Source organism: Gallus gallus, chromosome 2, assembly GCF_016699485.2.
Source record: "Gallus gallus isolate bGalGal1 chromosome 2, bGalGal1.mat.broiler.GRCg7b, whole genome shotgun sequence".
NCBI lineage: Eukaryota > Metazoa > Chordata > Aves > Galliformes > Phasianidae > Gallus > Gallus gallus.
In genome coordinates, this window is record NC_052533.1 from 77,062,708 (window position 1) to 77,087,407 (window position 24,700).

At 39.5% G+C, this 24,700-nt stretch overlaps 1 protein-coding gene and 1 long non-coding RNA gene across 9 annotated transcripts in view; both read left to right on the forward strand.

The window, feature by feature from the left end:
• Positions 1–12,323: 12,323 nt before the first annotated feature.
• On the forward strand, positions 12,324–15,284 carry LOC121109617. The gene is made up of 3 exons (XR_005857565.1): positions 12,324–12,662; positions 13,760–13,970; positions 15,217–15,284. It is a non-coding gene; the product is annotated as an uncharacterized LOC121109617 (long non-coding RNA).
• A 707-nt stretch (positions 15,285–15,991) lies between these two features.
• CTNND2 (catenin delta 2) overlaps positions 15,992–24,700 on the forward strand; it is a 623,362-nt gene continuing 614,653 nt past the window's right edge. For 6 of the 8 annotated variants that reach the window (XR_001465252.4, XM_015282257.4, XM_015282258.4 and 3 more), the window contains exon 1: positions 16,631–17,069. Coding sequence is in view for 6 of the 8 variants with exons in the window: in XM_015282257.4 (XP_015137743.2) it covers positions 17,033–17,069 (37 nt within the window). In the remaining 2 variants the exon portion in view is untranslated. Of the gene's footprint in view, positions 16,308–16,630; positions 17,215–24,700 lie in introns of those variants that run through there. The other 2 variants (XM_040695591.2, XM_046931226.1) reach the window with 2 other exon arrangements.

Here is a 24,700-nt window from a genome sequence, read left to right on the forward strand (position 1 = left end):
CTTGGGAGACCACCTAGTCCCAGCCTCGTTCTCATACCAGGGTCAATGTTCAGTATAGATCACACCGCTTTGGACTTTGTCTGACCAGGTCTTGGAAGTCTCCTTAGAGCTAGTTTGAGAGTTCTGTGAAATGAACACTAATAAAAGAAGTGCTGTGAGAACTGTTTGGACATTTCATTCTGAACTGGTTCAGAAAAGATCATCTCAGAGCTATTTTAATAAGGACATTCAAGAATTTTCCAGGGGATATTGTTGTAGCAAAACTGCAATTATACTTTTGCAACCTAGGAAATTTGAATAGGCTACCTAGTCCTACTATCTGTGTTTATGAACCAGTGTTGAGGACACTGGATTTGGCAAGGAGAAATAATATTCTGTTAAATATGATTTCTAGAGTTTTTAGTGGGGCTGGCTTATGAATTACATAAATACCCATAGTTTCTATTTTAGGAAAACATGCTTCCTACACTGACATGAATCTATAGTCTGTTGTTGAGTATTTTGTAAAGCCGCTTTGTTAGTTCAACTTTAGGCTATAGGTTTAGGGAAAGAACTCTTAATTAAGGAAATTAACAAAAATAAAATTGCTTGATCTTCACAAAGAGCAGACAGATGCTTGTTTTGGTACTATTTAGCTTTAATGCTCTTAAGAAGTACATTTATTCTACAGATAGTTACTTTCTGGGAGTTACATTATGCATTGTTAAAATACATTTCCCCTTGCTAAAAACTGTCATAAAAATCTATTTTAAAAATATTGTAAGAAAGCTTTCTTTGTGACACATATGTCATCACCTATAAGAGTAAAACTTAATGATTTAAGAGATTTTTCTTCTCTGTGGGAGTAGATGAGATAAGATTGCTTCAGAAAGAAGAAAAATTTAACCAAGGCTAAATTGTTGTTCATAACATGATGTGAACCACTTTGGGTTACTGCTTTTTCATCTTGCCAAATATAAGATTAACACTATTCTAAGCAAATGGAAAAAAAATAATGACATATATAAAGAAGAACTAATTTAAGAAAAGGTCAGGATTATTTTAAGAATTTCAGTTTCACATGGTAATTCTTGACATATGTTTAATTGTAGCTCCATTTCCTCATGTATCAAAATATATTGTTTTAATATTTTTTGCCTATATGAACTTAAATCTATTTCCTCTACATTAAACTGTAGCCTAAGTCTTGTGCTTCCACAGAGCAATAAATGACATGTGGAAAAGAACCAAGAGTTAGAACTGAGGAAAATCTGATCATTTTCAGCCTCTACATTTATACTTCCTGTTTTCTGTACTTTCAATCTGGTAAATCCTGATTTTAGTTTTGAACTGGGGGGCAATATAATCAGGAAATGTGGTTGCTAAGTCAGGGATCTAAATATAAAGACAAAAAGAATTAGGACTTTAGGAAATCGTTTTATTTTCGTAACAGTTGTTTTTTAACCTATGTTAAAGAAGGCTACAAGCATGAAGAGAGAATTTCTGTGCTTTAGCCGCTAAGATGGACATTAACAAAATATGTCAAGAGAAGCTGCACTGATATTTTATGCTCATAGCAGTGAAATGGCAATGCTATTTTCACCACAAATGGAGCCTTATAACTGGATATTCTATTCAAGAGCTTCTCTATCTTTTTTCCTCCTGTATCTCAATATGTGTATTCACACTTACCACAGTTTTCTATGACCCTACAGTCAACTTCTTGCAGCAACTCATCCTTAAATTCAGAAGTGCTCCAGAATATTTTCAGAATGTTTCCCAGAAACACAAAAGTAACACCTTTGACCTGAGAAAAACACTGTTCTCTGCTCTGGTCATAAGACTAAGTGACTCATAAATTGAGATTTTCTGATCTACACACACAAAAAAAACATGGAAGGCTAGATGATTTAGAGGAAGCACTGAAATATTTCAAGACTTTATCTCCTAAAAAAGCAGAGTGTGAAGATCAAACAGATGGAGATTGTCAAAAGCCTTTATTAATGTTTGATTTTATGTACCACACTATATGAGGAACTGATACACTCAATCTTTTTATTGCTCCAAACGTATATTAGACAGAATTTGGGTTGTCTGGAATGGCTGATAAACATAAAACACCTTTTGTAATCGCAACAAAAAAAAAGTAATAAGAGTTATTACACGTGAAGAAGATTTACAGCATTGCCACAGGGCATACTAAAAACAAACAGGAAAACAAACGAACGTTAAAGGCCAGAAGATGATGACTTTATTGTTCTTCAAGGTCTGCCCTCACCATATGGTACATTTAACAATCTATGATTGTTTTTACCTTTCCCACTTTTTTATTGTCCCTTTTGTGTTGCACACATAATTGTTAGGAAAATTAACTACTGGCACATTCTGATAAAATGATTTGCAAATATAAAATGAGAACCATTTCAGCATTTTTCCCTTTGAAAATATAACTAGCTTCATTTTTATCTAGATTTTAAGATCCTCATTTGTCTTCTAGAATCTTCCAAAAGTTGTCAAAACAGTTGCGTAACTGTATCATACAACACACAGATGTCTCTTTCAATGCAGTCAGAAGCAAATTCTGCCATGGCATTGAAAATCAGGTAGGCAAGAGGAGATAGAAGCTCTTCAGCAGAAATGATAGCAGCTGTTGTACAGGCCACATACTTTCCATGGTTTGACTGTGTCCAGAGCACATACGACCTATATTTTCTAACCCAGCACCTTTGCTGCCTACTCCTAGCTCATTTACCTTTTTCCAGTTGTAGTCTTTTCCTGCCTTATGAGCATCCACATGATATGGTGGTCCAGGACCTTGAGATATAGGAGACGTCACTGTGCTCTTTAGGGTGTTGGATACTCCCTGGTCATTTTGACAAGTTCTGTGTACTCCTTTTGAGCCCTGCTGGTCACAGGTCCTCCTGCTTTTGCCTCTGGCTATAGCTACTCTCTACCAGTAGATGATCCTGGGCAGCCCTGGCTCCAAAGATGAAGGAGAGGATGTACTTCCCCGGAATTTGGAGAGTGGTATGTTTAGAAAATTTTCACTTGCTCAGTGAAGGCACATTTCTGGAAATGCCACCCTCCTTCTCTTTCATTCAGATATGGGTTTCCAGACCTCCATCTTGTCATTCAAGTAATGGGAGAACCTCATCACCAGTAGGACAGAAGAGGTTTCTGAAGCACACAAATACCTGCTAAGCTGATGAACAATTTTTATCCTTCCCACAGCTCACGCTTTTCCTCCATCTTGTGAAAACAAGGTGGATCCTCCTAGTCAATTTTGACAAAGTAGTAAGAAGAATGACAGATAATGTGGACAAAATGAAGAGCCTGGAGCACCACTTCTGCTGAATTTCCTGAAGGCAAACCAGTGACTAGTTAGTAGTTAGTTTTTCCTGTGGATTCTTTGAAAGTATGGCTAAAAAGCAATAGAAATTAAACCTTGCCCATTTTACTCCTAGTTAACACCTCTGGAAGCTATGTAGAGCTAAGCTCTGCATGTTTGAAACAGATATTCAAGCTCCAATAATATAAGGGTTTTTATGTTCTTTTCAGCAAAAGAAAGCTTCATGAAGAGTATTCTGGGGTCTGATGGGGGGTTGTTTTGTGCAATGGCTTGTTCTCCTGAAATGATAGGGAAGTTCTCTCACAAGTAATTGTACTTCTGGGTCAGGCACATCAGAGGCTGATCCAATAGAACAAAAATGCTATAGCAGATGTTGAGACTAAAGATACAGCAAAAAATTGTTGGCTCTAAGCAAATCGTATAGTGTTATTGCAAGTGAAGCTCAGGACAAGGAGGTGTGATGAGCTCTGACAAATACACAGAAAGGAAGCCTTATTTCTCAGATAAAATGTGGCAATACTTCATAGCCTGAGACGTGATATATTCCTTCCTTGATCATTGTTTGAGTGTGTGATGGCAAGAACTTGAGATCTTTTATTTTCCTTATATATCATTTGCTAGATGGAAAGAAATTTGCAACATTAATAGAGAAGATTATCAATTACCAAGAAACAAGATACTGTACCTTGCCAAATGTCACTTACTATGTAAAAACTGAAACTATTTAATGCTTTCAGCATAAGAGGACCCACTGTTTTTCAGCAAAACTGAATTCTGCAAAGTTAATTATAATAATTTTTACAGGCCACAGTGACAGCTTCTAATAACAACTGATCAGCTGTAGATGCATCAATTGCCAGACTGAGTCAGCTTTCCAGCCATGATGAGCTGATGATTCCTGCTTGTGTGCTGTGTGTGTGTAAGTAATCAAAACAAAAACAGTCAGAAACACAAACTGAATTGTCAGCATTGTTCATATCTGTAAACTCCTGCTCATGTAGTGATTCTTCATAATCTGTGAGTTGTTTCTAGGTCTTGTTAAATGCTAGCTAGTATGATTGAGTAGTATTAACACTGTTTGCAAAACAGAATTAATGATCTAGTTTTAGGGTTATAAAACACACTTTCTGAAAACAACTGAAATGAAAAAAAAAAAAAAAAAGGCTATCCCCTAAAAAAAATTATTATGTCAAAATATTTAATTGATAAACCCAAACAATTCTACTGAATCTGCATACTATTTAAGTGAGATGTATGGCTGATTAAGAAAAAGCCAACTAAGTCTGTATGACATGAGGTGTATATTTTCTGATAATTATTATCTTCCACATCTACTTTGTTATGCATCACCTTTTCCAAAAGAATTTCAGGTTATGTAGGACTTTTAAGCCGGGGCCACCTTTTCACTGTCTTACAGTGCAGTGAAGAGGAAGGATAAGAAGCAATTGATTTAACTAATGAATTCTTCAGTTACTCCAAACAAAAGAAGAATCCAGGAAGTGAAGTCTGAATCAGATTGCTAAGCATGAGTGCAGAATAACATAGGCAAGCATGTGGAAACAAATGACCAAAGCATAAACCTCCTGAAAACAGAAAGACGTATCACAGTAATAAATGCTTAGCATGCTAGCAGAATAGAAAAAAAATAGTAGCTTGTTATCCAGTAGAGAATAAAACTACCATCAGCTAGGAAAACCCAGTATTTCTTATCTTTCTGAATCTTGCCTCCCCCAGATTTCCCATCCATCACCATTTGGCTTCCACAATTGATCAGTTCACAATAGTAGGATAAGATCTCAGCCTTGAGCAAAGAGAAAACAGGTATGAATACATTCAGGTAAGATAATTGCTTTGATATCAGCTGACAACAATAAATTTCATTCTAAAAGGTTTATGGAACTGAAATAAACACAGTCTCTAGCACTTATTTTTGAAAATTAATGTAGAAAAGAAGCAGTGAAATTGCAGGCTAACCCTGAGAATGGTAAAAGTCAAGAGCTGAAGGATTTAATGTGGATTTTGCACATTTTTTTGGCTCCATTGTTAACCCTGAATAACCTTGATGCAAATAAATAAACCATTTGTAAGTAGAGAAGATAATGAAAGATTATTGATATCAGTATTGAAATATTGATATCAGTTTACATGGATTTGTAAAAAATTGAGCGTCAAATCAATATAATTATATTCTGTAGCAGTGTGACAAGACTCGGGGGTAGAATGGAAACACAGAAACAGTAAAAACGTACTTCATATCATGACACTAATGTTAGGTATTAATGATGTCTCACATGATACTCTGGTAAACAGGTTAGGGAGATATGATCTACATGTGATTTATTACAGGAAAAGCCAGATAAAACTTGCTACAGTGTGGGTGTAAATCTTGTTGGAAAACTGTAAACAGGGATAGCTATCAACAAATTACTGCCCACAGCAGAAAAGGTCTGCTCAGAATCCATTTTTACTTAAACCTCATCATTAATGAATTTGATACTGAAATAAAAAGCAAGCTTACTAAATGCACAAATAATGGAAAACCAGACAAAGCTGAAAGTGTGTTGAAACATAACATTAGAATTCAAAATGACTTTGATAAATTGCAAAAATAACCTGACAAAACAAGAAAGTTAGCAGTGAAAAATGCAGTGTGCAGTTGTGAAAGTAAAAGGTGAAAAGAAACCTGTTAGAAATTAGTCCTGTGGGAAGAGGTAAAGAATGTGAGCATGTAAAGGCTACTCTCAGAGGATTGTTTTTGAAAGACAGAGCACTTCTAAGCCATCTATGTGGCCCTACTGTGCACCTGTTATCTAGTATTGTCCTACATATTCCAGGAAAGGATGAGAAAATGCAGTATCAACTGAATTTGTACACTGAATAGCTAGGGAAATTAACTTAGGCAAGTTAAGATCTAATTTGGAGTATTAACTTGAATCTAGATACACAAAGAAACGTTTGAGATCTACTCTACGGAAAATTGACCCCAGAAGATGCTAGAATATTTACTGGGAAAAGAATAATTATAGGGATTTTGAAAATTTGTAAGAGACACATATCTTTTAAAATTGTATTTTCCAATGTGGAACTACAGTATACCTGGTGGATATCTTGATGTCTAGATTAATTGTCTCTATCAACATGAAAAGGAAAGGGAAGGAAGGCAGGAAGGCAGGCGGGAAGGCAGGCGGGAAGGAAGGAAGGCAGGAAGGCAGGCAGGAAGGCAGGAAGGCAGGAAGGCAGGAAGGCAGGAAGGCAGGAAGGAAGGAAGGAAGGAAGGAAGGAAGGAAGGAAGGAAGGAAGGAAGGAAGGAAGGAACGAAGGAATAGGAGAGAGGGGGGAGTTTGGAGGGGAGTTTGGAGGGGAGTTGCCTTAATATGTAAACTCTTAGGAATTTACAATGAACAAAATCATCAAAAATTTCTTGGAAGATATGCTCTTTTGTATTGCATAATGAAACATGTGGTACCAGTCCTCTCTGCAGGAATTTTTCAGGTTTGTAGGTTGTAAAATCTAAGCCATTGAATTCAGAGACTATTATTCATCCATACATTTTCCTATATATAGGAAAGCTTCTGCTTTTCTCAAGTAATCTTTGAAAAAGAAAAAATGACTCTAAATCCCACCTCCCTACCTCCCTACTCTTTTGCTACTATAAGATCTAGATCTAAGAAGTCCTCCAATTCCATAGTTCATTCACAATTGTGATTGCTTCAAAGTGAGGGAACAGCTTTGGTATGTGTCACACAGAGATAGAAAAGGGAAGGGTAAGCTGTTTCTGGGGATGGCTCAGGTCTATGGAATATCTGGATGATAATGAACTGGCTTTCTAGAACAGAAGTTTTCACTCCATATTAAGACAATTTTATTCATGTTTGCTTTGTTTTGTATGTTATATAAAACATATTTGTGATATGTTGCTCATATAACAGGGTATGTTCATCAAGTATCCTCTTTCTGTTGGAAAAAAAAAAAAAAAAAGATTAAAAATGGACTTTTTCAATAATTTCAGTTCCACAGCTGAAGAACATGACACAAAATGAAGTTTCATGTGCTATTTCTTCTCACATTAGGCAATATAGCAGTGAAATTGCCAAGAAACAGCTAGAGAAGATACTCTAGGAAACAGTGTTGCAGCTAAAGTATTGTGAGTTTTGATTTTGATTTTATTTTATTTTATTTTATGAATACTAATAGCTTTCTGTAGAATAGTCTGACTTTCCTGGCTGCTGTAGTAGAAAAGCTGCCAAAACAGTTATAAAGGCTCCAAAGATTACTGGGTGTTCTGAATGCCCATAGACCTGGTACCTGTCTTGATTCTCCGTATTGTGATATAATGCAAGTGTCAAGTACTTTGTTGTTAACAAAGCTGTTTTTTTCTGTTAATATCAGTGTATTTCTTCTGCCAGTAAAGTATCTGTAAAAATCAAAGTCTATTTCTGTAGTTGCACTCTTCTCTATCTGCAAAAGGCTGTATTTCTTAGAAGCTGAGTGATGCTTACCTCAGAATCTTGTTAATAAACGTCCTTAAGCAAGAGGCCTTGTTTTCTTATTTTAGATCAATTTTCTTAGGCAGGTGAGCTTTACTTGCCCAAAGATTGAAGAATATAAATAAGTACTGTAAGGATATGTAGAAAAGGTAAAAGCTATGTGAATTGTAAGGGATATCATAAGGACATTTGGTAATGGCTACCCTGCATAAAAACAAAAGGAGGAGACAGAAAAAGTAAAAACAAAAAAACAACAAAAAAAAACAAAAAAACCCAAAAACAAACAAAAACAAACAAAAACAAACAAAAAAACAAAAACAAACACAAACAAACAAAAACAAAAACAAACAAACAAAAGAAACAAAACAAAACAAAACAAAAAAACAACCACCAAGATTCACAGACATTAAGGAACAAGATATAACAGAAACAATAACAAAGATTATATATTTCAGGTTGCTTATTAATGGAACACAACTGAATGAGTCACTCAAAGCCTTGGAAAGGTTAAACTAACTTTTCCTAATTGATAAAAAGAGTTGGGGTGGGAAATAAGAGTATCACAGACCTTACAAGAAAAAGCAAACTTAGTCTGAGGGTCTATAAGGTGTTTATTACAGCATGTTTAGGAGAACCAAGCCATGGAAGGGGCCAAAACTCTTGTCCACCTGAGTTCTGCACCTGATCATTGCAGTCTATACAACATTCTTGACCCTGATATTTTTTCTGTGTGACTTTGTTCTCTCTGCGCAGGTAAGCAGAGGTGACTCACCAGCAAGTTTCAAGCTATACTAGGCAGCAAGTTGGAGGAGATCAGAATCTGGAAAAATCCTAATTCAGGGATGGAGATGTGTTAAACAGGGTATGGACTGGGGGCAGACCCATCTCATCTAGGGACACTTGAATGCAGGAGCAACTACCAATGAACAGTAATGTTGTGCTAATAACCACTAACAAATTTATCATCTGGAGAGGGAGAACAGGGTGTTCAGCTGTGTTGTTCATTTCCACACAATTGCTGTGGGTGCTTATGCAGGTGCAAGCAAAGACACTGCACACCACATCCATATGCATGGCCAGACACGTGTGCTGTGCCCCTCTACTGGGAATGCACACTAAGCCTCGCAACTGAATGATCCTAACAGGAACAGAAAACAGACTGGATAGGAGAAATTTCTTCAGTCTTACACTCCATTGGGTTTACCAAATCTTTGTATGTACTCAGGAATTCTTCAAGTAATAGCTGTGTTGTAACTTCTGTTCAAGAATGATGATGAGGAGGGGAAGAGAAAACAGTTTTGCAGTCCCAGATGTATAATCTTCTTTCATTCTCACCTTGTAATTATATCTAATTTCCATTAAGCCACTGAAGATTAGGTATAGACAATGGATCGAATGAATGTCGTGGGAAAAAAGAGAGCCAAATCTAAATGTATTGCTAACTAAGCAGTCATAGTTTCCTACACCTGCTTAAGAAAAATAGGAATGTGATGATGGACGGAGAAGAAAAACGGGGTCCCTAAGAGTAAACACGAAAGACACTACAGTCTGTTAGGATAAAGGAGTATGTCTTACAGTCAGTAGGGTACTATAAATGGAATTTGACCTAAAAATAGCAACAGATCTGTACAGAGGTCAGTAGCACAGATGAAAAGAGTTTGAAGGATGACTGAGCTGGCTGTGGTAGACAATAACAGTGAAAAGAAATCACATGATGATAGACATACAGAATCAAGAAGTTAAGAGCAAAGGAGGCACCTGTGATACAGCAAGTGAAAGAGCCTTCTCAGTTAGCCCTGGAAGGCTAATAAAGCTCCACTCATCTGAAAGTGTAGGCAGTACTATTATAGTAATGGTCATGACTACGTCATTTTGGTCAGTCTCCACAGTAAAATACAGCAATTTACAGTATATGGTTGGCAACCTTATCTCTTCCTGTAACATTCTTTGCTAGTTACTTACAAGAAGGAAAACAGGGAACACCAGACTAACCAGTGGGAGAAGCCTGCCAAAAAGACAACCATATTCTGTGCATCTACCTTTCACTGTATATCATGTTGGGATGGCTCTTTATTCTTGGCCACTTGAGTATACTGGCTACATTAAGAGATGTTTTTGTATCTTGCATGCTTACCATATACATACATACAGTGGAACATACTAATGATTCACTGTTCCTACCACTACAACAGTCTTGAAATTGTTATTTGATATGTTAGAATTACAGGTCAGATTTCTTGTAGTAGACTGAGACAATATTGTACCAAAAGAATAAATAACTAAACTGATAAATTAAGTATTTTTCTTCACCAAAATACAGTGGCCATTACTTCTACATATGAACTCTAAGTGCAAGGTAAAATTTACATATGGTTTAGATTAACACTTGCCATTTTAAATACTTATATGCATATGCTGCATTGTTTAAAGAGGTATTTGTTTTTTTCTTTTGAACTCAGTGTATGGAAACAAAAATTACAGCTTCTCAAAACATTATTTTAGACAACACTGTGGACTACTGCAATGACAAGACAGCACAATGAGATACTTTACATTATGATCTTGTGACTTCATAGACTATTTTTTTTTCCCAAGAATTGGAGACCAAGATCTACAAAGCAAAGACTTGGCTACCTAAACTTAAAATTCATAATAATACATGAAGACCTGTGTTTATGCTGTGTCACAAAATTGCTTGAAGCAGTATTAAACTGGCAACCATCCAGTTGCTCACTAGAAGAAGTAATAAGATAAAGAGTACGAAGCCAGATAGTTGCTTACCAACATTTTTTTTTTTCTGTAGAAGATGTTCAAACAACCAAAAGAACTGCACTATTCTCTGCTGCTTTATAACAGCTGAAAAATCTGCCAAGCATCACAACGTAACATAAACATCACCAAAGGTCACTGAATCTAATATGATTTTCTGAACTGATGTCCTAGACTGGAAAAAAAAAGTAAATTACCATCTGAATTCTGTATGTGGCAAAGGTAACTTACTCAAGGGATACAGTTGACATGGGAAATGTCGAAGATTTTTTGAACTTCAGTTAAAAGGTTTAACCAGTTTAAAGTTCTTCTTACTGTTGGATTTATCAGAGCTGTCACAGCATACTTTTACCTTGTCTCCAAAAGGGCTGATTCTGGTACTAACTATGCTACTTTTGAACACATACAACTGTTTTGTAGCATGTAGCCACAGAAGCTGCGGGAAATAATAAAAAAAACAAAAACAAAAAACTGGCTAAATAAATTAAATTTAATGCAGATAAATTTTTAATAAGATCTTGATTAAAAAAATAATAGCAAAAATCTTAGTATTTGGAGTTGGCAACATCTTATTACTTCCCTCCTAGTACTATGTATTACATAATATTACTTTCATTTTTTTTTCTTCTTGCATGAAGGGTAAAAGCATACTAAATTCAGTTTTCTTTTTTAATCGAAGCAGGTGGTACTGATGAAATACATATTTCAATTTTCCATTAAGTTAAAAATAACACAAGGTGGCCAGGTTTGCAGTAGTACAGAGATTTAAATAACAGGATTAGACCAAAATAAGCAGATACTTTTTCTGCTGAAAAAGCACAGGATAATAAACTTATATTTCGCTTCATGTTACCCTGAAACTGAAAGAGCAAAAGCAGAACAGAAAGTTAGAAAAAACAATCCATCCCCATGTGTTCCACATATTTTCCCGATGTAGTTTTCTACACTAACTTTAAATATCTTTGATAAAGGTAAAAATCTGGACGATTTATATTTGTTTAAATGTTTCAATCAAGTTTTTATTGTTTCCATTTTTAGAAGATTATTGTAAAAATCTAACTTTCCAGGTAGAAAGCCATGATGTTGAAAACTTACATAAATAAAATTCAGTGTTCTACTTATCATCCATAAGCAAGGAATCCCCTACTCATCCCTTTCAGTCGTGGTGAATGGTCTTTTAAACCGTAGCAGTCAATGTTCCTTCCTTGTTAAAATGATTATTCTAAAAAATTCAGTTCACTGAAGTGAGATTGGGACTGAAGACTCTATGGAATGCTGACAAACATGTCTCTCCACTACAAATTACATATAGGGCTACAGACACCCAATTACATGGGAGAATCTCTAACAAGAAGTGTAAGACTGGGCAATCTGCATGAACCAGACAATCTGATGCACTCCAACATTTTCTGAGACAAATTCTGAGGACTGACTGAAGGAGTTATCAGGTCAGAGTCGGAGACAATCAGGCATCTGTTTCACAACTATGAAGTAAAAAAGTGCTCAGCTAAGGAAAGAGAGGAAATGGTGGAGTTCTGGTTCTTGATCCACTTGGCTGAAATGTCTTTTCTTCCAACAGGAAATACTGACATTACTCGCTGGTACAGCGCAAAGAAGGGAAAACTGGGGCTCAGTTTTCTGAGATCTGTTAATTTCCATATCGCATTCATATCAACAACAAAATCCACAGTTGCTGCCAGGCCTCAGTGCATACAGAGCACGCTAGAGGACCCTGGGTCCCTGTTGAAATCGGTGCACTCTAGAATGGAATCCAGCTGTGATATCAGCCTTTGTTCCACTAGTGGGGCAACCACTTTGAAAGCACCATGAGGGTAAACAAGAAACTCCAATGTGGATGTGTAAGGAATATTGTGAAGAGCCTTCCTGTACATTGAAGACTAATGTACGTGCCATGCAAGAAGACGAATGTTCACGATAAGTAAAAATTCGCGTGGAACAGAGAAAATCTTGCAAGAAGTTCTTGCGATCCCACAGACCTTCAGTGGCTCTGTATTTCACAAAGGTTGCTAGTGTGATTACTAAATGAAACTGAGAGCTTGAGTCTGGATAGGCATCAGGTGAGCTGCCAATCTCCTGTGCACCAGGAAAACAGATCAACTGACTCTGAGAATGAAAGCTGTACTAGATGGAAAAAAAACAAAAGCTTGTGACTTTTGGAGAGTGTTATTCACAGTGTTAATAGACAAATTTAGCTTCATCTTTCCTGTTGCTGACTGAATGTGATAGAGAATAGTTTAAAAAATACATTACATAATTGCAAGACATGCTAAGTCATTCACATCTTTTTCAGGGTAAGCAGTACTTCAGCTTTCACTGAGGTCTAAATAGATGTTGAATCTACTGGTTCCTTAAACTCTGACAGCCATTCACACCATAGAAAAACATGAGCTAAAACTCACACATAATTGGATTAAATAAAAGGATAGTCCATGTAATAACATTTCACTGTTATTCAAACCATCACTATCTGAATCTGTGGCAATATTTCTACTTGGCCTTTTGCAGGATGGCCTCTACTGTTGAGATGGACAAACGCAACACAGAGTTTAAACAGTGGAAAAGGAAAAAGAATCCAAAAAGCACAGTGCCATTTTCTATGTCTTATACCTTAACCCTAAATGCTTTTGCAACTTTAATATATGAATTCATATAATATATGAATTTCTAACAGTAAAGTTTATTTTTACCATGTTGAGAAGAAGAATTTTTATATTACACTGTTTTTTGTTTGAATTTCTAGCCTTTCATCTTCTGTACAAGATACCAAGAAGTTTTAAAACTATATTTCAATTAAAAACAAAAACAAAACAACACAAATCTTCTTTAATTCAAATGCGTGCAAGTAATAAGAATATTTTTTCATATTCTCTATCTCCTCTTAAATATTTCCTGTATGTTTTTTCTTGGAGCTATATGAAGTTCCTGCTGTCCCATTAACCAGGAACATTTAGATAAAGTTCTGTTATGAAATAATTGTTATTGAACAAGACTGCTGTTGATTTGTGACTGACGTGCTCAGTTAAGTTTTTGACCTTTTTGTATTATTGCAGATGAAAATCTGATATGCTGAAAATGTCAAATTGCTTAGGAGACAAATGGAAACTATTAGCTAATATGAATTTTTTTTTAGTGATTTTTTTTTTTTTTAATCCAGCAGATCGAAATACAAACAGAAACAACAAACCAACAGAAAGACTTCAGTCCATCTGTTTTATAGAGATTTTGTTCATAATCAATTTGATCATCCATGGACAAAGTTAGGAAGAGGAAAATCCTGGTCAGGTCTCAGAGAACTGAGAGTTGTCTTCAGTACATACAATCCAACTTTCCCAGCGCAAATATACATTCATTTACAAAATCTGCAGGTACTACTAATTCAATTGTATCTTCCTTTTGCCAGCCAAGCTTAGCACTTAAACAATAATTTGCTCATAACCAGACTGAGTCAAAACCAGCTGTGTCTCAGAATTCAAAATACCATATACTTCTTTAAAAGACTGCTGCTAAAAAAAAAATTTCCATGGGATCACAAGCTTATGCAAATGCAATCATGCAAACCTTCTCCTGCTATTTTCTCTTTGTCTTATAGGACACTATTCTCATTCCAGGATTTACATGTACTTTATTGTTAAGTATGCAATTGCGTACATAATACTGCATAACAACTTAGGAAAAAAAAAATAGGAAATAAAAATATTATAATCCAATGTTGATTTAGCTTATTAAGATAATATCAGAATCAAGTGGGAGAGAAGAAATTTGAATCAGCTGTTTCAATACACTCCTACTTCGTTTCCATTGAGGCACCATACTGCGTGTCTCAAGAAATACACTCTTCCTATTGGAAATGTTTATTTCTATGGAGTTGTCTATTTCTTTTTAATAATTCCACGTTTAAATGATTCTTAGAAAGTGATAAAACAGCAGAACAATAACCTCTTTAAAGTATTGCTCCAAATATGAAATATTATTTATGCTTAGCTGATTTTTCAGTTAATTTAAAAAGGCAAAAAAAATGTTTTACTGATTCCAGGATTGCTAAAGGCTGCCTGCAACACGAATCTGTTTCCTAGACCTGGTTTTAATTCAGTTACATTCTTAGTATTCATAGTTCCCATGGACATCAGCATGACAAAGAAGGGTGCTGCCTTCACCCCCCAACGAAGGATCTCGATAACCTTCAGATGAAGTATACATTTAATTTAAAACACTACCTAAAAGCAAGTAAATCCAGTGTTTTCCATTCTGCCCAGAAACCCAGAAAACAAATGCCCAAACCTTGTTCTGAGAAGGATTAATCCAAGAGTAAATATTTTTACGTTGAGACAGAACATGCAGATACCATTAGTGCCTGAGTCCATGTAACCCATGTTTTAGACAGACTGTCTAATTACGGGGCAATGGTGATTTCCCTCTTCTCCTTAGTTAGATCTTTAGTTAACCTCAGGGAAAAAAAATTGCTGCCAACTAACACCAGTATTTCACAACCCTTACACATAAGTTTAAACAATTTGTAGTTGTTACCGTTTGGATAGGAAATTGTCTGGAAAAAAAAAAAAAAAAAGATATTACTGATCTTAAATCTACTCATGTTACGGCATTTTTTTCCAGAAATTTTGCTTGCCCTTATCTTCAGCAAACAGAAACTTAAGGCCTCAAGGACATTTGAAAATATTACAGTTAAGTATAAGGGACAAAGTCTTTTTACAGCTTCTATGCTTGCAAATCTCAGCCTCGATGCAGTCGTCATTACCCTATCTTTTTTTCCCTTCTAATTAGAAAGGGAACATAGAAGTCGATGAAGTTAAGCAAGGATTATGCTGGATACACCACTCTCTAGGCACAGCTTAAGTGAGCCTGGCATCACAGGCTGCCTACGGCTGAGAGGGCTGCGGGGACCGAGAAGGGAGCAGCCTGCACCTGTCCGGCCTTCTGTCTCATCAGAAAGCAGCTGAGTCATCAGGAAGGAAAGGGGCACACAGGAGCTACGACAAAAGGAGCTACCCCTTCCAGGAACTGCCCTTACTCCTTTGTACTTTCTTATCTCGTTTTCACTTCCTCTGCATCACAGAACAGGAGCAGAAAGACACTCCTGGAGGGCCGGGTTTACCCCCTGCTCTCACTGCTGCTTCTTCCTCATCCTTCAGACCCCTCCACGGGCGGCAGGGCAGGGCGGGCACCTGCTGGAGGTTGCCGAGCGCACCCCTGCATCGCGTGGAGCCGCTGAGCGAAAGGTGGCAGCAGCGAGTTGCTCTTAAACCTGGCGGCGGCGGTCCTCCTCACCGAATCAGCTCAGTCCGGTGACGGACACCTCTCCCAAATTCCCTTCCAGTCAAACGCCCGTTAGCACTAACTCCACCGCGCTGCCCTGGGGGCGGAGCAGCCCGCCTCAGCCCCCGCCCGAGCTCAGCCGCGCGGCTCCAGCCCCGAGCGCAGGTGGTACCCGCGCGGCGCGCGATGCCCCGACCGCCCCCGGCGCGCGGGCTGAGCGGCGTCCGCCTGAGGAGATCGGAACCCGCTGCTCAACTCGGGCGCGGCGCCACAACGGCGCTTAAACGGAGCGGTGCAATGGGAACTTTCGGGCGCGCGCTGTCATTGCGTCGCACGCAAGTTTCTCGGTAAAGGGTTAAGCGCATACATAAGTAAATACGACTTCCATATTCCTCGCGCTCTTCGCTCGCGAAAAGACTTCTGCAAACACGGTAGGTTTCCCGCTAAGGATGCAGAGAGAAAGCTGCGGGATAACGAGCGCGGGCGTCACCCAGATCCCGTCTCTTCGCTGCTTTCCCCAGCGAGGAGAGCTGCCGTGAGGGGATCCCCGCGTCCCCTCCCGCAGCGCCTCTCTCTTCCCGCTTCGAGGCCTCGGCGCGGCCCCGCCCGGCGCAGGCAGTGGCGGCGCCTCATCGGGCGTGGGGCCGCCCGCCCTTCTCCCTTCTCCCTCCTCCTCCTCCCCTCCCAGCCAGCGCCGGCTGCTCGGCCGCGCCGGGCGCGCTCCTGCTGGGGAGGGGACGGGAGGGAGGGGCAGAGGCAGGGCGGGAGGCAGGCAGGCGGCGAGAGAGGCAGGCAGCGCGGCGGCGGCGGCAGATGCTGCGGCGGCGGCCGCGTCTCCTCCGGCCACATCCTGCGCCCGCCTGGCGCGCAGCGCTACGGCGCGGCCGCGCAGCCCGGCTCCAGCCGCAGCCCCACGCCCTCGGGGCGGTGGGTGCCGAGCGCGCCTCGCCCCGGCTGCCGGCCGTCCTGAGCGCTCCGGAGCGCACACGCACGGGCGCGCCCGGGGGGGGGGGAAGCCGAAGATGCTGCAGCTGGTGCTGGGCAAGGTCAGGACCTTGCGGTGAAGCCCGGGGCTGGCGCACCCCCCCCCCCCCCCCCCCCGCCCCCTTTTCATCCTTGCCCGCCGGAGTGAGGATTTGCCGCTGGGGTTTGGTGGATGCTCGGGAGGAAGCAGGCTGGAGCGGCGCCGATCGGTGAGTACGGCGGGCACCGTCATGGTGCCAGGTCCCCCGCCTCCCTCCCTCCCTTCCTCTCTCCCTCCGGCTTCTCGGTGCGGGCTCCTGCGCTGCTCCCCTCGGCGAGGCGGCCGGGAGCCGCGTTTTTGCCTGCAGACGGGAGGTAACAAAGTGCCTCGTTCCTTCCTCCCGCCTATCCTCCCCCCCCCCCGTCTCTTTCCTCCCTTTTTTCATACGCCGCCTATGTAGGGCACAGCGGCGGCTCCGTGCCGTCCGCCGCCCCGCGCCGATGCTCTCGTTACGGCGGTGAAGTCATGGGCCGGGGCGAGGAGGAGGAAGGCGGTCGGGCCCGGGGCCGCTCTGCGTGTCTGCGCGGCTCTGAGGGGGTGTCGTTCCTTTGAAGCCCCCCCCGCAAAACGCTGCGCTCGGGGAGGGGGTGGGGAAGGGGCTGCGGAGCGCTCGCTGATCTATTTTTAATGGCTGAAAGGAAAGATGCTCTTCTTCCCTGTACCCTTCCCTTACTCTATTGCTGGTGTGTAATGTGCTCGCATCGATCGGGCAGCGCGGAGCCGCGGCTGGGTGAGGGCACACGGAGGAGGTACAGCAGCACAAGCGGTGCTTGTAGCACACCAACCCGTCTGGTCAGAGAGATCGGAGAGGAACCAGAAAACCCTGAACTGAAATCATTTGGGGAACCATGTTAAATTTCCCCTGTAGGGACTGAAGGCACGGATATGTGGAAGATGGGAATAGAGCATCTTGTTGTGCTCAGACGTTTTCTTTCTCACAGTTTAAGTGTTGCTGTGTGCTTTGTTCTGAGTCAGGGTGTCATGATTAACCTCCTGTGTTACAGGAAAATAGCCCAAACTTAGATAAAAATACGTAGAAAGCAATCGGCCTCCATTAAACAGCCAGCTGTTAACTTTATTGGCTGTAGCAGAATATATCCGAGCACCTAAAACCACATTTGCCTCTTTTATTGGTAATAACACAATGAAATAAAAACTTCATGTTGCGGGCTTTTTTTGTGGTCTGTGCGTAAAGTGGAAATCCTGAACTGTAGTTGGTAGCCAACTGTTCTGTGGGCTGTGCCACACTCACAGCCGCACCTTTGGGGAGTGAGGGCAAACCCAGAGCCGTGCAGGGCTTATGTAAGTCTGCTGTGGGCTTCTGCTCGATCAAGAGGAGGGAAATGACCTGTCTTGAGCTCGGGAAGTTACCTGGCTGGGCTGAGCTGATGCTGTCCAGGCAGCTCGGCTAGTTGATCTGTGCAGAAGTGATGTGGCATGAGGGAATCGGTGCAGGTCTGTGGGGAGGGCTGCTGTGTGCCCTGAGGTGGGCCTCAGGCCCACACGGTTTTGGAGACCCTGACAGCTGGTTGGTACTGTGGGCATGGGGAGAAACCCTGAACCGAGCCACCAGGGAAGAGTGCAATAATTAAGCAGAACTTGTGATTCTGTAGTGAACATCCCTGTCAGACCAGTTCTGTGTGTGAAGCTGCCCCTCTTGTCTGGAAATGCCTTTCCCTTAAGGGAGCTGTGATGGAATATCATCAGTCTGCGTGCTGCAAAGCTACACAGAACTTGCAATAGATCATTCTTATTAGTAAGAAGTTGATTAATGGCTTGGGGATGTGTTGGATGAGATTCTATTGAGAGCTGCAGTACAGAAATGGGAGATTGCATCTTGGTCGCGGTGTTCAGAGATGGTTTTTGCAGCCTGTTATATAAGAGAGGCTTTGAAAAAAGAGGAGCGGGCTGTGCTGTGTGTACGTACCAAAGGAAATACCTCCTAAAGCTTCTAGTAGGAAGCAAAGTGATTATTTCTTGATTCCAGTTGCGTGAGGGTTTGTGGGTTGTGAGAAGGATGCTTTGGGGAGGGAACTCCAGCTACTGTGCTGAGTTCTGCTTGTCAGGTCCCTTAGCTGATGCCAAGCAGTGATAAATGGCTCATCAATGGCTCTAGCTTCTGATTTTCACCTTTTTTTTTTTTAATAATGCTCCTAAAATTATTTCATCCTCACATAATGAACTCTGACAGACAGCTGCACAAAGTAGAAATAGTATCAACTAAAAAAAAAAAAGTGTTTGCATAATTTACCTTTGCTGATGGATGCTATCGATTTAATGACTGCGATCTGTTGTAATGTGTTTGTTTCTTGAAACGTGTAACACCAACTTGCACTACAAAGGAAGGGACGCAGCAGCTTATTTTAAGGGTTTTAAGAAATCTGTTTTTAAGTAGGGCTGTAGATCGGCATGTAAATCGAGCAGATATCACAATCAGCAGAACTCATGACTGTTGAATTTTGCACTAAATTTCAGATACATTTTCTATTTCATGGTTCAGTGTGATACGATTTTTAGAGCCTATCACTTGTGGCAATTCCTGCATATCTTTGTTAGGATTCCAGACGCGCATTTCAAGTATTCCTAGAAGCAACTCTGTTCACGATTACCAGTAAGATAAGGAAAACACATCATTTTGGGACTCTTTACTTAAATAAGAACCCGTGGTTTTGATTCTTATTGATTGCACTTGTAAGTCATGAAGTTTGATATTTCCAGTTACAGCTTTATCTGTCAAAAATGAAAAGGATTGTTTTTCTCTTTTGTAGGTCTCAGTATGATCTTATTGTAGGATGAATTCTGAGTGATTATTTAACTGCACAATGTTAAATTTAGTAGTATGCTTATATACAACATAAGTAACACATTGCAATGGAGGCAGGATTTTTAAATATAATGCATGTTTTTAAAATGACAGAATGACTCTTGAATAAGACTAAAATGCCTTTGCTTTTGAATAAGAGATTGACTTTGTTCACAAAAGTCAGTGCATCTACAGAAGCATTATTTTTTTCTGATTTTAAGGGGGAAGCATAGGACAGCTATGCAATGTTGGAGATAAGAAAATAGGTTGCCCAGAGAGGTGGTGGATGCCCCGTCCCTGGAGACATTCATGGTCAGGCTGGGCTGGCCTCTGAGCAGTCTGATCTAGCTGTAGGTGTCCATGTTCATTGCTGGAGAGTTGGACCAGATGACCTTTAAGGGTCCCTTCCAACTCAAATGATTCTAATACTCTGCTCATGAACTTCAGAACCAATGCATTTGATTTATAACTGTTCTGTGGTTAGGGTATTTGGAAAAAAAGTCTGAATGGAGAAAGACATGCTGAAGTCATTTCTTCTGTTCTCTTGGGATGTGCTAATGTGGTGTCATGAATGGGCTGTAAAAGCAGATTGTCTGACCAGATTCCCTAGCAGTATTCTGGTCATTATAAATGTAAAGGAAATATGTTATCTGTTATATGGACACTGATAGCTATGCTAATAGATTTTTTTTTTCTCTCATATGGGATGCTTGTTTATTGTAAAACTAAGAAACAGGGAAACATCTCGTTATCTGTGACAGCAAGCATTTAATGTTTAAGTTGTTCTTGGCATGCTAACTTCTGGTGCATCCTACTGGTTCTTAATCTCCCTGTTCTGCTTTCAAAAATTCAGTTACAGGAATAAGCAGTTACTTCAGGATACACGAAATATGGAGGAATACGTATTATCTTGATCAAAAGGGCACTCTCTATTTTGTTGAAGTGTTTTGGGGAAAAAAAGACTTCTGGTGAAACTTTGTATTTCACAAACCTACCAAGAAAACTGCAAACATTAAAAAGCCATATATATAATGACAATATTTGGTGTTATACTTGATTGTTTTATTGCTTTAACTATTCTAGCTCTGTAATGTAACAAACTATGTTTTTCTAACTGTTTACATTCATTTTGAGAAGGCAGAAATATGCAGAGTTGACACTGAGTACTAACATAAATTAAGAGCATCTGAGAGCCAAAGGAGCTTTACGTCAAATGATCTTTAGGGGAAGATTTTGCTTTTTTTGTTGTTGTTGTTCCCCACCCCCCTTTTCTCTTCTTGCGAAGCTTGCAGTTGATTTAATCACTCAAAATGTTCACAGTCCAACACTTTCGGTCAAGAAAACTTCTTTTGGAAACCTATTGTAAAACTTAAATGTTATACTAAGCAGACAATGTTAGCATAAGAGAATCATAGAATCATAGAATGGCCTGGGTTGAAAAGGACCACAATGATCATCTAGTTTCAACCCCTCTGCTATGTGCAAGGGTCACCAACCACCAGACCAGGCTGCCCAGAGCCCCATCCAGCCTGGCCTTGAATGCCTCCAGGGATGGGGCATCCACAACCTCCTTGGGCAACCTGTTCCACTGCGTCACCACCTTCTGTGTGAAAAACTTCCTCCTAATGTCTAAGCTAAACCTCCCCTGTCTCAGTTTAAAACCATTCCTCCTTGTCCTATCACTATGCACCCTTGTAAACAGCTGTTTAAACCTCCTGTTTAAATGCTTCCTTCAAGTACTGGAAGACCACAATGAGGTCTCCCTGGAGCCTTCTCTTCTCCAAGCTAAACAAGCCCAGTTCCCTCAACCTTTCTTCATAAATACCTTTCTTCATATATACTCCTCTTTCAGCCACAGGTATGTTTTTCTTTCCTAACACAGTAAATTACTGTTCAATTAAGCAACACCGAAATATCCCTTTAAGGCTGAATTTTTCAACAGAGCCAAATGAAATTAGGCATGTAGCATAAATAAGAATTTTTTTATGAGCTTCTTAATTGTTTTAAACACACTGGATTAGACTTGACCTGGGATAAATTAATATGTAAAAGTTAACTTCTTTTAAATTACTAGAGTGTTTAGGGAAATAATTAGAAGTAAGTTTCAATGAGGTGTCTTCTGGCATTCTTCTCTTAATGTTGTACCTCTCTAGGTAATAAGCAGGTTTTGTTATTCTTGAACATGCACATTGTCTGCTCTTTTACAGAAAGTAGGTTGTTGTCCCGGTCAAGCCTGTAAGCTTAAAAATAGTCCTCCTCCTTGCCAAAGGTTTGACTGTTACATTACTTGTTTGGCATGGGGAAAGGCAAAAACCTTTCTGTGTTCGTTTTTTTTGGCATGAGGAATTGTATGATGTTGAATATGAAGGTGTCTGAAAACTAGGCTGATCCAGAAGTCTGGGTCAGAGAGTGGTTCTCTATGGAAACAATGGCTTGAATGTCTTCAACAATGTAAATGAGTCAAGGTTAGAGAAACCCAGGCAGAGAAAGTCTGCCTGGATAAGCCCTGTTGTTGCCATCATGTTTGCAAGTGTTTTCAGAGGCATTGAGCTCTTTAAATAAGCTGAGACCTGAAAGTGTTTTTGAAATCATCTGTCTCATATTTCTTACAACAGCTAGGCTCTACAGCTTTTGAATATGCCCAATGGCGCATCTCACTTTGGGATGGTTTGGGGCCTTTGACAGGGTAACTGTGTGATCTGGAAGCTGAAGTCTTGCAGAAAGTGGGGCTTGGGCTCCAAAACACTGTTGATGCTAGAGTGGGTCTTCCAAATAGATCATCTGGTGAGCTCTTACAAATCAAAGTCCCGGTCAGTCTATAACCATTTTGACAAATTGACAAATATGATGAATCATTTTGTTAAGCTGAGTGTTTCTAATAAAGTACCTGTGTCCACGGTAACCAAGCCTTCAATTCTGTCTAACCTTGTCTGACCAGTTGTGCTTACAAATACAGTGAAAAAATGAACAAGCTTTAAAAAAAAAAAAAAAAAAACAACCAACCATATCTTGTGTATTCATGAAGCAAGTTGACAGTAATTGAAGAATCCTGTTATTCTTGCTATTCTTACTGCTAATAATATTTTTAAAGCTTGAGTTATAAGAATCGTGCAGCTTTATATGTGGATTTCCACCATGGTGCTGAAGTCAGTCATTAGTGTTGCATGGAAAAACTGAGAAATGTGAAAGCATGCCTCATCTTTGTAAGTGTCTATAATATAGAAGGCCAAATGCATTCTCAAAATGATCATTATGAAGAGAATAGTTGAAGATACTTGGCATTTAGTTTCTTTATTTCTTCAGGTTTATAGTATTTAAGCCCAAGAGAAGGATGTTGAGTAACAGGACTGAAAGCTCTGCACAGGGATCACCCTATTTATTCCTACATGCCTCTCTGCTATGTTTGTGATTTCTTTTTTAGATGGTAAAGTTTGGTTCACTCTGGGGAAACAGGATCTGTGATCTGGCACATACCTCATTAATGATTCACTAGTACATGTGCTTTAATTTTACTGATGGCGTATAGTGTCCTATAATGAAATGTATATTAGATACATAATAACATTTCCTCTTTTTCACCTGTATAAATATGATAGTCTGCTAAAGATTTTTATAGGATCAGAAGTAGGTGTTTTTGGTTACAAATCTTTCTAAGAAGGTTGGCAACTTCTTGTGCTTATTTGCCACTTCTGATTTCTGTTGTCTTTACCAAGAACAAGTACAATATCAAGCCTCAAGGGTCTTAGTGGTCTCTGACTTTAATCTCTTCAAAGAAGGATGGGCAGGTTGAACTTAATTAGAAACATGCATGCCTAATGAAGGAGTAAGTTTAAAATTGCAGCTTAAAAAACAAAACAAAAAAACGCCTGACATTAGAAACTGTCATGGTACAAAGGAATCTTACATATGAATATCAGGATTGAATGGAAGCCATCATGTATTTGAAAAGCTTGGTGCACTATTCTATGAAGCAGCTGTTTAATACACTCAGGTAAATAAGTATTTAAAATGTGCCATTACATTTTGTGCATTAAAATCAAATACTGAGGCATGCATTTCTGGTCAAATTAGGGAAGTTCGTTAGCCTCTGTGTGCTTCCACTGGGATACTACACACTTAATTCTCAGTGCTGACTGTCATAATGAGTTATCAAAGGACGGATAATACTCCTCATTTCAAAAAGAAATAAATACTTCCTTATGTTGTGTCACCTCATATAACCTAGCAGCAGTCATGCTCAGTGGATGAAATGCGAAACTATGATATAAAACAACTTTGGCATCTCTTCTTTGCCTCTCTGAGGTGGAGTTTTGAGCAACTACTCTAAATGCTCCCTCTATGTAAATACCTTCTAATTAGAAGTAGACTTCTAATCAGCTTCATAACTGTTACTTTTCTGTCTGTCTAGGAGATACAGTGCATGTGTAAGTTTCTCTGCCTTTTTTTTTTTCCTACTCTATTTGAAGATACATGATTTTTTAGTGGTGAAGAATAATTATTTCTTATAGCTCATATATATTAGTATAAAAAAATTTAAACTGAGCAGAGAAGACACCTGGCTTTCAGTGTTAAAAACAAAATTCTACACTTTACTCATGTTTTTTGCCTTTGCTTTAGTTCAGAATGACTAATGCTTTGCATAGTTAGGGAATTTAATTTCATTTCCAGGGTGAGATTTTCTTTTAATTATGTATTTTACATACACACACACACACACACATATATATAAGTGCAGCATTAAGGTTTGAGGAATATAGTATATTTGATGCTTAATTCCAGCTAAATACCAGATAATCCTGACCTACATTGAGAACTTTGGGATATCTTGAATTTTGAAGACCTAGCATCTCTGACCTCCTGAATATGCTGGTGTCACTGGAAAGAGTACTAGGCAAAGTCGCTTCAGAGAACTTGATCTTCCCATTTGTGTGCATATGCCCACCTATATTTTTGCAGATGCTGTTTGCTGTGTAGTGTCAGGGTGCAGACACCTGAAG